The 14,087-nt window shown below is 40.8% G+C and overlaps 2 protein-coding genes across 2 annotated transcripts in view; one reads left to right on the plus strand and one right to left on the minus strand.

Moving 5' to 3' along the window:
• LOC134676285 (uncharacterized) overlaps positions 1–1,580 on the plus strand; it is a 181,999-nt gene extending 180,419 nt beyond the window's left edge. Inside the window, exon 2 of the mRNA XM_063534657.1 lies at positions 1,525–1,580. The gene's annotated coding sequence lies outside the window, so the exon portion shown is untranslated. The remainder of the gene's footprint in view (positions 1–1,524) is intronic.
• LOC134676280 (pyridoxal phosphate phosphatase PHOSPHO2-like) overlaps positions 1,217–14,087 on the minus strand; it is an 81,379-nt gene continuing 68,508 nt past the window's right edge. Inside the window, exons 2-4 of the mRNA XM_063534652.1 lie at positions 12,037–12,225; positions 3,470–3,688; positions 1,217–2,682 (exon numbers count right to left, since the gene is read on the minus strand). Coding sequence (XP_063390722.1) covers positions 2,542–2,682; positions 3,470–3,688; positions 12,037–12,225 — 549 coding nt within the window. The 3' untranslated portion in view covers positions 1,217–2,541. The remainder of the gene's footprint in view (positions 2,683–3,469; positions 3,689–12,036; positions 12,226–14,087) is intronic.

Consider the following 14,087-nt stretch of genomic DNA (forward strand, 5'->3'; position numbering starts at 1 on the left):
ATCGTCGCATGCGCTTTTTAATAATTAAAATATAATAATTATTGTCTATGAACTTTATAATTTATTTGATGTAATAAAAGAGGATGTTAGATATATTTGTGCATTTTACTATTTTCCAAACTTATTATGTACAGTCAAGGAATTTAAATTCCGACCCATTTCGTACTTTGTCACAGTGACAATCAATATGAAAGCCGCTAGAGACCTCATACGGTTGTCACTGTGACAAAGTACGAAATGGGTCGGAATTTAAATTCCTTGACTGTACGTAGGGGACGTTGCAATATGACACATATTGCATTTAATCCATTAATTTATTTTTCACGTGACCTATTCGAAAAAGGGCTTTTTCTTCCATCAAATCAAAGTTGCACTTTTCTCGATATTAAACTTTCGTACATGTATACACACACACACACACATACATATTTACACACATACATACACACACACACACACATATATTTTAACATACATACACACACACACCCACACAACACACACACACACACACACACACACACACACACACACACACACACACACACAACACACACATACACACACACACAGACATATTTTAAATTGTTTACACGACAACGGTTTCACTCACTTGAATTTTTTAGTCGCTATTTTTTAGCTATAATGCTAATTAGTCGCTATTTAGGCGACATGTTTCGCCAATAGCGATAGCGGTTTTGTTTTGTATTTTGTTTGTGAAAAATTCAAGTGAGTGAAACCGTTGTCGTATAAACAATTTGTACTTTTCTGTTCTAGGACACGATTTTTTCTTTCTTGCTTACTATTTTTTTGGTCAAATAATACATACTTTGGAACATAACAATTTCCTCATAGTTGATGTGAAAAGGAGTAGGTATGTGTCACACGGTATCAAAATTATTTCGTCTTGGGCGTTAACACTTGAATCCCTCATTACGCTCAGGATTCTACTTTAGAATTCCTCACTACGTTCGGGATTCTACTGTAGCATCCATCGCTTCATTCAGGATTCAATGTACGCCCTTGACGGAAATATATCACTTTGATCCCTTGTAACACAAACTACTGTTGCATTCAAGCGATGAAATTCACCAAATTAAGGCATAGTTTAACTTCTTTGAAAAAAATATGGTTTTCTGCAAAATTACGGTTAATTAATAAAATAACAGGATATTAGGATATAATTGAGGTAAGATTGGGGAAAGAAAGAACAGTATAACGAGGTAGATAACATTTACTTAATCACAACAGCTCATAAGATGAAATGTATACCAGCATTATTAACAAAAATAAATTATTCGTATCTTTACATTCTAAAATGGACGTTTAAATTAAATAATACTTAATTAAATAATAAATAAAAATAAATAATAGCGAAGAGTCTCGATCAACATTTTGAGAGACTCGCTAGGTGGTTGGATCAAGGGTCAGATGCAGAAGGCGGTGATCTTGGACACGGCGCGTATAGTACGCCGGGTCCTCTCTCTGCGGCCCTGCCCCGCTGCCGGCGGCACCCTAGGTTAGGTTTTTTATAATCTGTTTATATGTATTTATTGTTATGTGTTTTTATATTTTACTTTTATATTCATATTATAAAACCCAAACCTAACACCCAAGATAAATAAAGGAAATTTAAAAAATTGTTTCTTTCAGAATTTACTAAAAATATGATTTTCTATTTTTTTTTTCTATTTTACATTTTGCAACATCAATGTTGGATATAGTGTTGCCTGTATTCAATTCACATTAAAATAATTAATAACTAGCTAGATTGAAATATGCAGATCTAAAAACAGCGCTCAGTAACAATTTTTCTTCTACAATTTGATACAATGATTGTGAAGAAATAAGCAAGATCCGCCTAAGTGGACAATCTAGCCTATGGGCGTTTGAGAATCTTTGAAATGTCTTCTAACCACATCATTTGCTATTCCTTAAAGGAATGACTATGTACAAGAATAAACAGATGTAGTGCATAATTGTTTTCCATCGTATTTTCTCGGAAACGTTCGTATTTGTCATGCTACTTCAGTCACCTCAGTACTTTTTGTACCGAGACTGACTGAAATACGAGTAGACACGTTCGTACGTTTCCGTAATAATACGATGGAATAATATAATTATGCACTACATTTGTAATTAATATTGACATTGATTATAGACTCGTTTGACAAAGCCATTATTATATGTATTAAGATATAATTAGGTTATAATAATAATTATTATAATTGGCTGCATTTTAGGTTATTTTCGTCACACTTGCTCGATCAAGATGTTATTTCATGCAGGTGTACAGAAGGGTAAACGCCTATAATTGTTCCCGCGGGAGTTATAGATTGTGAAATAAAGCTAAGACTAGGGCCTACGGCTGTCGGGAATTATAGACCTCGTTTACAAAATCTCACTTACCCCCTACGTTGCACAATGTACTATTTTTCCTTGGGGCTTTATAACGTAATGTATTTACTTATGGGAGAAAGATAACAGAGTTATTCTGGACGTCATCAGAGCGCTATTACATATTTCGTTTGCTAAGCTATCCTAAGCCTGGATGAGCTCCTCCAGGATGGTATCACAGCTGTCCCAAGGCACCACCTTGGCCTTTATGTGGGGGGTAGAGGAGGAGAGGGCCTTCTTTATTAAGTCGTCCAGGGGGTAGCCGCGACGGGGGAAGACTGTCGCCTGTGGACAAACGAGAAAATTAAAATAGTTATAAAGAATTAATATTTTTTCATCACACTCGCTCAGTAAATGTGGAATTGCACGCAGGCGTAGTGGGAGTTATAGAAAAATCGTTTTCCCTAGGGAGTTATGAAATTTCTAGTGCCATGATTAACAGTTTTTTGTCTTTAAACTTATTTTTTGTATCGCAAGTGTGATGAAAAACATTGTGTGTAACTCGGGGCGTAATAATATTGCAAACTCGAGTCTTGTTGCACATTACCATACATCGTCTCCACTGGCTTGGCCACCTGGAAAGGATGGGTGACGATCGGACAGCCAAAAGGGTCTACTTGCTGCCGTCACCAACGTAGCATATAGCCGAGTACTGGTGCCTCGCGCACCACTGGGCGAGTGCAAGTGACTTGCACAGATACTTACATGAGCGGGTAAGTTAGTAGCCGGACAAAAGTCGTTCCTGCCGTCACCAGCGTAGCATATAGCCGAGTACTGGTGCCTCGCGCACCACTGGGCGAGTGCAAGTGACTTGCACATATACTTACATGAGCGGGTAAGTTAGTAGCCGGACAAAAGTCGTTCCTGCCGTCACCAGCGTAGCATATAGCCGAGTACTGGTGCCTCGCGCACCACTGGGCGAGCGCAAGTGACTTGCACAAGTTACTTACATGAGCGGGTAAGTTAGTAGCCGGACAAAAGTCGTTCCTGCCGTCACCAGCGTAGCATATAGCCGAGTATTGGTGCCTCGCGCACCACTGGGCGAGTGCAAGTGGCTTGCACAGATACTTACATGAGCGGGCAAGTTAGTAGCCGGACAGTAGTCGTTCCTGCCGTCACCAGCGTAGCATATAGCCGAGTACTGGTGCCTGGCGCACCACTGGGCGAGTGCAAGCGACTTGCACAGGTTGGTGGGACAGCGGGAGCAGGCTGTCTGCCGCATGCAGGGCTCGATGTATAACCGGCCTTGGTCCCAGAAAGCGCGGTTGGTGATCACAGCCTTTATGCAGTCCTGAGAAAAGAAATATTTTTGTTAGTATTATAAAAGACAACAAATTCAACAGTGGCGTAGCGTGAGCTTTATATTCGACCCGTGGGCGAAGTCGCATCTGCGAGGCCCTTTTCTCTGTGCCCGAAGGGGCTTCGCCGAGGCCCCCCTTGGGGCGCGAGCCGTGCGCGACAGCCCACTTCGCCCATGCCTAGCTACGCCACTGAAATTCAAACTTAGTGGGTAGTAGATTCTAGTAACTATGAGTTACCTACTGACAGTGTCAAAACTGACATATACGCTAACGTCTATGTAATTTACTTTCTATACACCTCGCTCGCTCTAATAAGCGAGTACGAGCGAGATGCATAGAAAGTTACGTTCTAGATAGCGTTTATGTCAGTGCCAATTTTATTCTAGTTTAATGGTCAACTCGATTAAAGTCGATTTGAACAGTGAGAGAAAAGTGACCATCATTGTAAACGTATTTACACACACATATTTTCATAGAGATATGACATTAATGATGACATTACCACCTTTTGTCATTGTAAATTATGACTACGACACCTAGGCGGTCTAGCATGAGTTGCGTACTCGCGCGAGTCCATACTAGTGTCCGTCCGAAAAATGTTTTTTTGCCGAAACCGAAACCGAATGTTCGGCTATGGCCCTATGGCTCTAGTTTCGGCCGAAACCGAAACTTATATAGACTTGTTAAAATCGTTGAAAAAATTTCATAAAACCTCTTTTATACACATATTAAGACTGCATCGACCCAGTGGCGTCCTCATTAGGGGAATTGTGTTTTCTAATAAACCAATTAATTTCTGTACCTATAGGTACATAAATCAGTATATTAATATTGTTGTCCTACTTGTTCCACAACTTTTGGTCTTTGTCACATACAGGGTGTTTGGTACATCGTTTGCCAAATTAAAACGGCAGATTGGTTGAGTCATTTGCTATCTCCTCATGCCTAGAAAAACAATATTGGCCATGATATTTTTACTACTATGCAAGAAAAAATTTGAAATTTACGAAAAACGGTCATAGAAGTGAAAATTTTTTTTTGGGCCAAATTAAAAATTTAGGCTAGGGCTGAGAACATAGCAAATGACTCAACCTATCTGCCGTTTTAATTTGGCAAACGATGTACCAAAAACCCTGTATATAGTTAGTTTCATATTAGAACGAAGTCCCACTATTTTGTAACTTTCGACCCGCCCAATAGATTCGGCCGTTTTCTGGCCTAAACTGGTCGAAACCGAAACCGAATCTTCGGTCGGACCCTAGTCCATACTTGAAGTCGCGCTAGATATATAGAGTCGCGCGAGAGAACGCAACTCATGCTATAGGTCGTTTTTAGGGTTCCGTACCCAAAGGGTAAAACGGGACCCTATTACTAAGACTTCGCTGTCCGTCCGTCCGTCCGTCCGTCCGTCCGTCCGTCCGTCTGTCACCAGGCTGTATCTCACGAACCGTGATAGCTAGACAGTTGAAATTTTCACAGATGATGTATTTTTGTTGCCGCTATAACAACAAATACTAAAAACAGAATAAAATAAAGATTTAAATGGGGCTCCTATGTATAGGAGCCCCATTTAAATCTTTATTTTATTTTGCTGTAGCAAACGTGATTTTTGACCAAAGTTAAGCAACGTCGGGCGGGGTCAGTACTTGGATGGGTGACCGTTTTCTTTTTGCATTTTTTCCGTTTTTTTTTTTTGCTTTATGGTACGGAACCCTTCGTGCGCGAGTCCGACTCGCACTTGCCCGGTTTTTTTGCATTAGAAATAAGGTAAACAATCTTGATGTGTCTTTTAATTGAAAAACACATTTTAATGCTAATAAAAACGAACTGTAGACCGCCTATTCCCTAGACAGTCTAACACGCGTTAACCTTGTCGTGGTCACGCGTTTACTCGCCGTGACGTCACGTCGAAACAAACGCTAACTTAATTAGAGTAGTCACGGGAAACGTGCAAACAATACTTGACTATTTCTAGATCTTATGTGTTTGGAATAAGGTCGATGATTGGTTAGCAAACGAAACACGTTCTGAAAAGATGGTCATTTGCTTTTATATGGTATGTATGGCGTCATATTTAGTTTCATTTTAAATGACGCGTTTCTGGGTAGGGGTCATCCATTAATTACGTCACACGAATTTCTAGGTTTTTTGACCCCTCCCCCCTCCTTGTCACACTTGGTCACATTTGGAAAATCCCTCCCCCCTATTGTGACGTCACATTTTTTCTACGAAATCGCCAAATCGAATTAAGTAAGTACCTAAGTATTATTAATATTTTATCAAAATATTTCTGACGATATAAATATTAGTAATTTTATAACCCAAAACTGCTTAGGAAAGAAAATTAAACGAATAAAAACGATTATCGTTTCAAAAACTTGTTATTTAAATGTACATGTAAAATAATTTAAATAAATTTTCGGTTACTGATGAAGTTAAAGTGACGTCACAAAGTTTGTGTCTCCCCCCTCCCCCATGTCACAATATATCACATTTTCTTGACCCCCTCCCTCCCCCTAAACGTGTGATGTAATTAATGGATGACCCCGTAGAGTTAGACCAAGAGAAGTCTGCAACGATTTTGACATGCAGTGCAGGTATTATTCATGCGTCATAATTTCATTTCATAGAAGTTTGACGTTTAAAATAACACTTGTGTGCTATTAAAATCGTTGCAAGTCTCACGGTCTGATTCTAGATGGAATTGAATTCTTACGAGTTTAAGTGTATCACCTATAGTTCGTTTTTTTAGCATTAGAAATAAGGTAAACAATGTTGATGTGTCTTTTAATTGAAAAACACATTTTAAAAATGCAAGTTCTTTCTAATGCTAAAAAAACGAACTATACATACATAATTAAACACTAGTATACAGAGTGAAATATTAACGGAGCACAGAGTTCAGAAATTAAGAAATATTGTTAGATGGTTTTGCCTGACTCGGGTTACCGTAGTCGGCAATATATCTATATGTATGTTGTGGAAAGATTACAAGAGATTGGAAAGTTCCCGGAAATTTCATAGGAAATTAAGGAAACTTTCTCTTTAGGTAACGGAAAATTTCGCCCCAATACAAAAATATGAGATATTTTGAAATTTTTTCAATGTGGTAATTTATTTCTTTTAACTTAACTTTCAGACGGCTCGTCTGTACCGACCTAGTTATACGAAGTTTATGAACTTTATTTTATTATAGAAATTAACAAAAAAATTTTATTAATAATTAAGTAAATATAAAACATTAAATTAGCTTACAAATAATAATACAAACTATCTCTAAACTAAATAAACTTAAAATAAAAAGCCTATAAATAAAAAACGTCCCCCAAGTCACTGCCGATGGGCAGTGTGCCCAGAAGGCTGGCCGCATTGCCACGTTGTATGGCAATACTTATGCGTTGAGCAAAATACTGGCCAGCCCTCTGGTCTCCTGCGGCATCTATAAGGCACTCCGCTAAGGCCCTGTATATACGGCGCGCGCTTGGCCCCCACGGCCCCAGCGTTTCGACCCCAAACGCCTCAAAAATATAACTACTGCCAAGGGTGGCATATTTGCGGCGTTTGAGGTCTTCTGCTTTCTTTATAGAAATTGAACGCATACAGCATGTTTTTCAAGAAAGTTATACACTACTAAAGTAAGTACGAAAATAGTACGGTCAACTGTAAACAATATGGGCGCACAAATCATCTCAAAAATATGTCCCATAGCTCTTATATCAGCGAATTAAGAACTATGGGTCATATTTTTTAATAAGTTGGCTACACCCATATTTGTACAAATGACTGTACATACTTACCACTCTACCAGTAGTTTTTTCACACATGAGAATTACACACACAATAGGTACACTACAATAATAAACCACCCACAATATTTCAATACCCTTGAGAACCAAACATAATGAAATTGTTATAAGTCCCTAGTGGTTTGCGAATCGCGTGGTATTTAGTAGGACTTAGGCACAGGCCAATTCGGGTTTTAGTTATTATATCCATTTCCGATACGATACTGATATGTCGGTGTCAAAAGTAGCATTTCTTTAACCAAAAACGTCACTCTTGACACGTAGTATCGTATTATAGTCTAAGGATTTTGAAACCCTTAAATTGTATTTATACCCCCAAGGTAGGGTTACCAGATACAAATTTAGAATTTCCTGACAAAATTCCTGATTTCCGAATACTTTTCCTGACATTCATATTTTTGACAACGGGGAGGGGGGGTCTAGCCGTTAGCGATGGCCACCCGATTGAGTTGATAGCCGCGTTCCTTAATTTAAGTTTTATTAAATTTAACTTAAGTAGGTAAATAAAAAGGTACTTTATAAAAAAAAGTCTATCAATTAAAAAAAATCCTGACACTTTCGTGTTCCGTCCCCATTCCTGACAAAAGGCCAAAATTCTTGACATGTCAGGAAAATTCCTGTCATCTGGTAACCCTACCCCAAGGTCACTTTTACTTTGTCATGTACAAAAGGTCTGACGTAAAGGATGTATTATTCTGCTCGGTCGAGTGTCGCTTAGCGACCTCACCCTGTATCAGCTGCGAAGTAATTTTCCATCCATTAAACTTTCCATTATAAATAACAAGCTTTAAGTTCGCTCGTGCGAATTTTCTTTGTTTTTGATTATCTAGTCTAGAAAATGAGAAAAACAGGCCAAATGCGAGTCGAGTTCGCGCACGAAGTGTTCCGTACCATTATCTATATTAGTTAATATTTCAAACATCTACCTGTTACCGTTATTAATATCGAGCAAAGAACGGCAAAAAAAACACGTTTGTTGTATGGGAGCCCCACGGGCCGATTCTGAAAATGTATTAGATCTCTACTAGACCTCAACAAGTTACGATAAGGATAATTTAAAGATATTTCTAAGATATATATGTCAAATTTGACGTTTCCGCGATTCTGGAAGCCCTCTTGAACGATTTCGACAAGTTATGACTTAGATATCCAAGTCACATCTAGTCGATATCTAATGTAAATCTAGTTGAACTCTATATCGTTTCTAGATCTTGTGATTATCTCGTTTCCCGAATACGCGTGCCAGTTAAATATTTAATTTATTCTATTTTTAGTATTTCTTCTCTATCACGGTTCATGAGGTTCTGGTGATAGACAGACGGATAGTGGAGTCTTAGTCCCGTTTTTACCCTTTGGGTACGGAACCCTAAAAACTAATTTTCCTAAAAGGAATCAATTCAGTGAAGACTAGTTGTGTGACTAGCCAATTGTGTGGTTTTAGTTCAATTAACTATCGGCCTACGCATCAAATTGGATGTCGGCGTTATGGCTCCCCTATATACACGATGGGCCAACGGCGGCCACACCAAGGGACGCATTTACGCGTTAGAGGGGGCAAGTGATATTGCTCTCTCATTCTACCGCATGGCCGCGTCCCTTGGAGTGGCCGGCGCTGGCCCATCGTGTAGAGGAGCCATTAAATGTATAGCCTAACAGTGGCGGCGCGTCAAACCGCCGGGGCTAATTAGACTTACATATTATAAAAATATTCAAATCAAAGTTAAAATGGTGCGTCAAACAGCAGGAACAACTCGAGTTGGATAAATTAGCATCTCATCATTTTCAAAAACAGTTTTCTAAATTTTGGAAAGGTACTAAGAAGTTGAATAAAAATAAAAGTTTACCTATTAGTATCAATGGAGTTACAGAAACATCTGAAATTGCAAATCTGTTTAAGGATCACTTTAGGGTGACTTCGCCTCTAGGGTCGGTGCAGCGGGTGCGCGAGCGGGGGCCTGCGCGGCCGGGCGAACGCCTCGTCTTCAGTTGCAAAGAAATTAAAGATGCAATTAAGAACATGAAGAGGGGGAAGTCGCCTGGCCACGACGGGCTCAGTATCGAGCACCTGCAACATGCTGGACCGCACCTACCGCGAGTGCTGACCTTGCTGTTTAATTTATGTTTAAGTCACTCGTACCTGCCACGGGACTTAATGCGAACACTGGTTGTGCCGATAGTGAAGAACGGAACAGGAGACATAGCGGATAAGGGTAATTACAGGCCTATCTCACTGGCTACGGTAATAGCGAAAGTTTTTGATAGTGTGCTGGACCGGCATCTCAGTAAACACACTAAGCTCCACGATGCACAGTTTGGCTTTCGTGAGGGTGTGTCGACTGAGAGTGCTTTACTGGCTCTAAAAAACACAGTTAAGTACTACCTGGACCGTAAAACCCCTGTGTACGCTTGTTTCCTGGACCTGTCGAAGGCTTTCGACTTAGTGTCGTATGACGTCCTGTGGGGGAAGCTCGAGGATGCGGGTGTCCCTGCCGAGCTCATAAGCATACTGTCGTACTGGTACCAACATCAAACAAATAATGTTAAATGGGCAAACTCGTTGTCTGACCAGTATGGACTTGAATGCGGGGTAAGGCAGGGGGGTCTAACTTCTCCTAGGCTATTTAACATTTACGTGAATCAGCTGATCGAGGAACTCAGCAGCACCTATGTTGGATGTCATGTGGACGGAGTTTGTTTTAATAACATAAGCTACGCAGACGACATGGTGCTGTTGGGGCCCACGATTGGGGGTTTGCGTAAATTAATTGCGATCTGTGAGACCTATGCTGAAAAGCATGGGTTAAAATACAACTCCAAAAAGAGTGAGCTCTTGGTATTTAAAGGCAAAAATAAGCCGCCAGCAGTTGTTCCTCCAGTATATCTCAATGGCTCGCCATTGCAGAGAGTCTCGCAATTTAAATACCTTGGGCACATTGTAAATGAGGAGTTAAAGGATGATGGTGACATCGAAAGAGAACGAAGGGCTTTGTCTGTAAGAGGGAACATGCTGGTTCGCAGATTTGCTGGCTGTTCACTTGAGGTCAAGGTCACGCTTTTTAAGGCATACTGCCAAACTTTCTACACCAGCAGTCTGTGGACCAACTATACCCAAAGAGCGTACAATACCCTTCGAATATTGTATAATAACCTGTTCCGGGCGATGGTGGGGCTTCCTCGTTACTGCAGCGCGTCAGGCATGTTTGCCGACGCGCACATTGATGACTTCTATGCGCTCATGCGCAACAAAGTCGCGTCGCTCATCAGACGGGTTAGGGGAAGCCCCAACAGTCTCCTACAGGTCGTGGCCGGGAGGCAGGACAGCGCCGTGCTCGGCAGGTTTAACGAGCTGCATGCTCCGATTGTGCGTGCGCCTCGGTGAACCGCTCGCACGGCTGTCATGCAGGGCTTTTAGTTTTAGATTTTTTGTTATTTAAGTAATACTAACCCATTTTAGCTGTAGTACTGTTAGTAGTAGTAGTTTAGTATTCATATTTTAGTTTTTTAGTTTTTAGTCGTAATTTTAGTTTATATTTGTTATTTTAAGTACGTACTAACAATACTATGGACCTTGTTGTCTGAAAATAAACGCATTTTTTTTTTTTTTTTTTTATTTCCTTTACAACTCCGAACAAACGTCCAAAAACAGGCAGGCCGGTGGGAATTGGCTTTTATGGACGCGCCGCCACTGTAGCCTAGGCGACTAAGGCCCCCCCCCACATCTGGCGTCTTTCAAGCGTCGGCGTCTACAATTCTATGGCCGACGTCGTCGCAACGTCGACGCAGCGTCGACGCAACTGCGCAGCGACGTCAATTTCCATAGCGCTGGACCGACGCCGACAGACGACGCTCGAAAGACGCCAGATGTGGGGGGGGCCTAATTAGCTGGCTAAATTAACCAGATGGCTCCGACATATGATTAAAATATTAAAGACATTAAAGCAGGCGTGTCTCACTCCGCGATTTCGTCGCTTTGCTACAGGTAGCTAAAAGTGCATCCGTTCGGCCCCAATTTTGGGGTTTGCCATAAGCCGCGCGTGGCGCTTTCGCCACCTAGCGGCCATATGTGCTGATCGTAGCAGACGCGTTTTGTTAGAGAGTGAGTCTTCTGTACTTAGTACTATTATTTATTCTGTGATTAAAGTTAAACGGGAAAAGCTTGACTTGCTACGCGCTATGGCGTAGCCCACATAGCATGCAAATAGTAACCCCCCCTTATTCATAAACGTTTACTAAAGTTGACAACCAGACAATAATATTTTGTCCCTTTCCGACTTATTGGTATGATGGAAAAGGACAAACGATTATCGGCTTGACAACTTTAGTAAACGTTTATGAATAAGGGGGTTAATAGCTATACTTACTGTAGAAGCCAATAAAGTCAGTGAATTTTACCGACAGTGAATTTTAGCAGGCTGATCAGAAGACGATACTGCTTCATAACTGCTACGTAGACTACGTAGAGTTAAAATGAAAAATCTCGCGCGAGTGATTAATAGACGGCCGAACCGAAACGAGGCCTCTACGAAACCTACCTCTAACTGATGGACGGACAGCCAATGTTGTACGAATACTGTGTTAGCGTCTGTGAGTAACACTATATGCCATCCAGCCTTATGTAGAGCCTTTAACATGTGTATGCACCCCGGGGTCGGTTTCATGGAGGCTATCGCGCTGAGGACGTCCGACTCTCGGAGGCCCGCGGAGTAGGCGTGCTCGAATACCTGGAAAAGAAACGTTAAAGTTATTAATAATATAATAAGGTTTAATGTGTATGTGTATCAATGTAAACCGTAGTTTGACAGCGATTCAGGGACGAGTCATGCTTTCCCTTTCTAATGTATGGCTCTATCTCTTTCGACTATTTAGGGTTGGCAAAATTCAAGCTATTATCTTATCTGACGTCAAGTTGTGCTAACCCTAATAATTGCTCGAAGCAATCCGAACGGGACCGAAAATGCCCGAAAGGAGTGTCGCCCCACTAGTAAGGTGTAACAACAGGTTCGGAGTCCGCCATTTTTGTATACCTAAGGTCACAGTAAAAAGGTGAAAGGTGAAAAGGTCATCTATTAATCCACTGAAACCAATTTACAAATGAATGCAAAGAATTTTGCTTGCGTGGGCGGTGGGTGAGTCTAAAGGGAATTAATGTATTTGTTTGTATGTATTGTGTGTATAAAGTAAAGTAAAATAATGTTTTCATACAATTTTCACCCTTTTATATTCTAAGTTGACCTAGAAGCCAAATAATAGTCGTCTATTGAAAAAAATATTTATCTATATAATTAAATACCATAGTTTGTAAATAAAAAGTTATTGAATAAAAGTGTCAGGGCTCCTCTACACGATGGGCCAACGTCGGCTACTCCAAGGGACGCATTTATGCGTTAGAGGGAGCAAGTGATATTGCTATCTCATTCTACCGCATGGCTGCGTCCCTTGGAGTGGCCGGCGCTGGCCCATCGTGTAGAGGAGCTATCACAGTTTGAGGATTACAATCTGTTTTAATTATTTTTTGCTCGTGTTACAGACCACACCCGGTATACAGAGGTACTAAAATACAAATCATCTTCCTCGCGTTATCCCGGCATTTTGCCACGGCTCATGGGAGCCTGGGGTCCGCTTGACAACTAATCTCAAGAATTGGCGCACTAGTTTTTATGAAAGCGACTGCCTTCCAACCCAGAGGGGAAACTATAGGCCTTATTGGGATAAGTCCGGTTACTAATCCTACCCTACCCTACCCTACCCTACCCTATTACTAAGACTCCACTGTCCGTCTGTCAGTCACCAGGCTTCTCATGAACCGTGATAGCTAGACAGTTGAAATTTTCACAGATGATGTATTTCTGTTGCCATTATAACAACAAATACTAAAAACCGGTCAAGTGCGAGTCGGAATCGCGCACGAAGGGTTCTGTACCATAACGCAAAAAACGGCAAAAAGTCACGTTTGTTGTTTGAGAGCCCCACTTAAATATTTATTTCATTTCGATTTTAGTATTTGTTGTTATAACGGCAAGAGAAATACATCATCTGTGAAAATTTCAACTGCCTAGCTATCACGGTTCATGAGATACAGCCTGGTGACAGACAGACGGACGGACAGCGGAGTCTTAGTAACAGGGTCTCGTTTTTTAGGGTACAGAACCCTAAAAAGTACGGAACCCTCGGCGGACGAGTCCGGCTCGCACTTGACCGGTTTTATTTTAGTAGTACCTACCTAACATGTGTATATTCATAGAGCAGCGTTTCTCAATCTTTTTTTTTGACGGAAACCGTTTGGAAAGCGAAATACTTGATGGAACCCTACATTGTACATAAAATTTAACTTCACACTACATAAAATTGTTCGAGGCGACTAAAGCATAGTGTTCTACATTCTTGCGGAACCCCTACAGGGTTGTCGCGGAACCCACTTAGAGAATGGCTGTCATAGAGAATACAAATAATTGAGAAACACGTCAGATTTCAGGGAAGAGCTCTGTTTATGTGCTGTGACGTTACTATTGCGTCAAGGAATGGTCCAAGTCACATAAGAAAGGCGGGAAAGGAAGGTCATTTCACGTATTTATTAATATTTTCA

The sequence above is a fragment of the Cydia fagiglandana genome, chromosome 24 (assembly GCF_963556715.1).
Source record: "Cydia fagiglandana chromosome 24, ilCydFagi1.1, whole genome shotgun sequence".
NCBI lineage: Eukaryota > Metazoa > Arthropoda > Insecta > Lepidoptera > Tortricidae > Cydia > Cydia fagiglandana.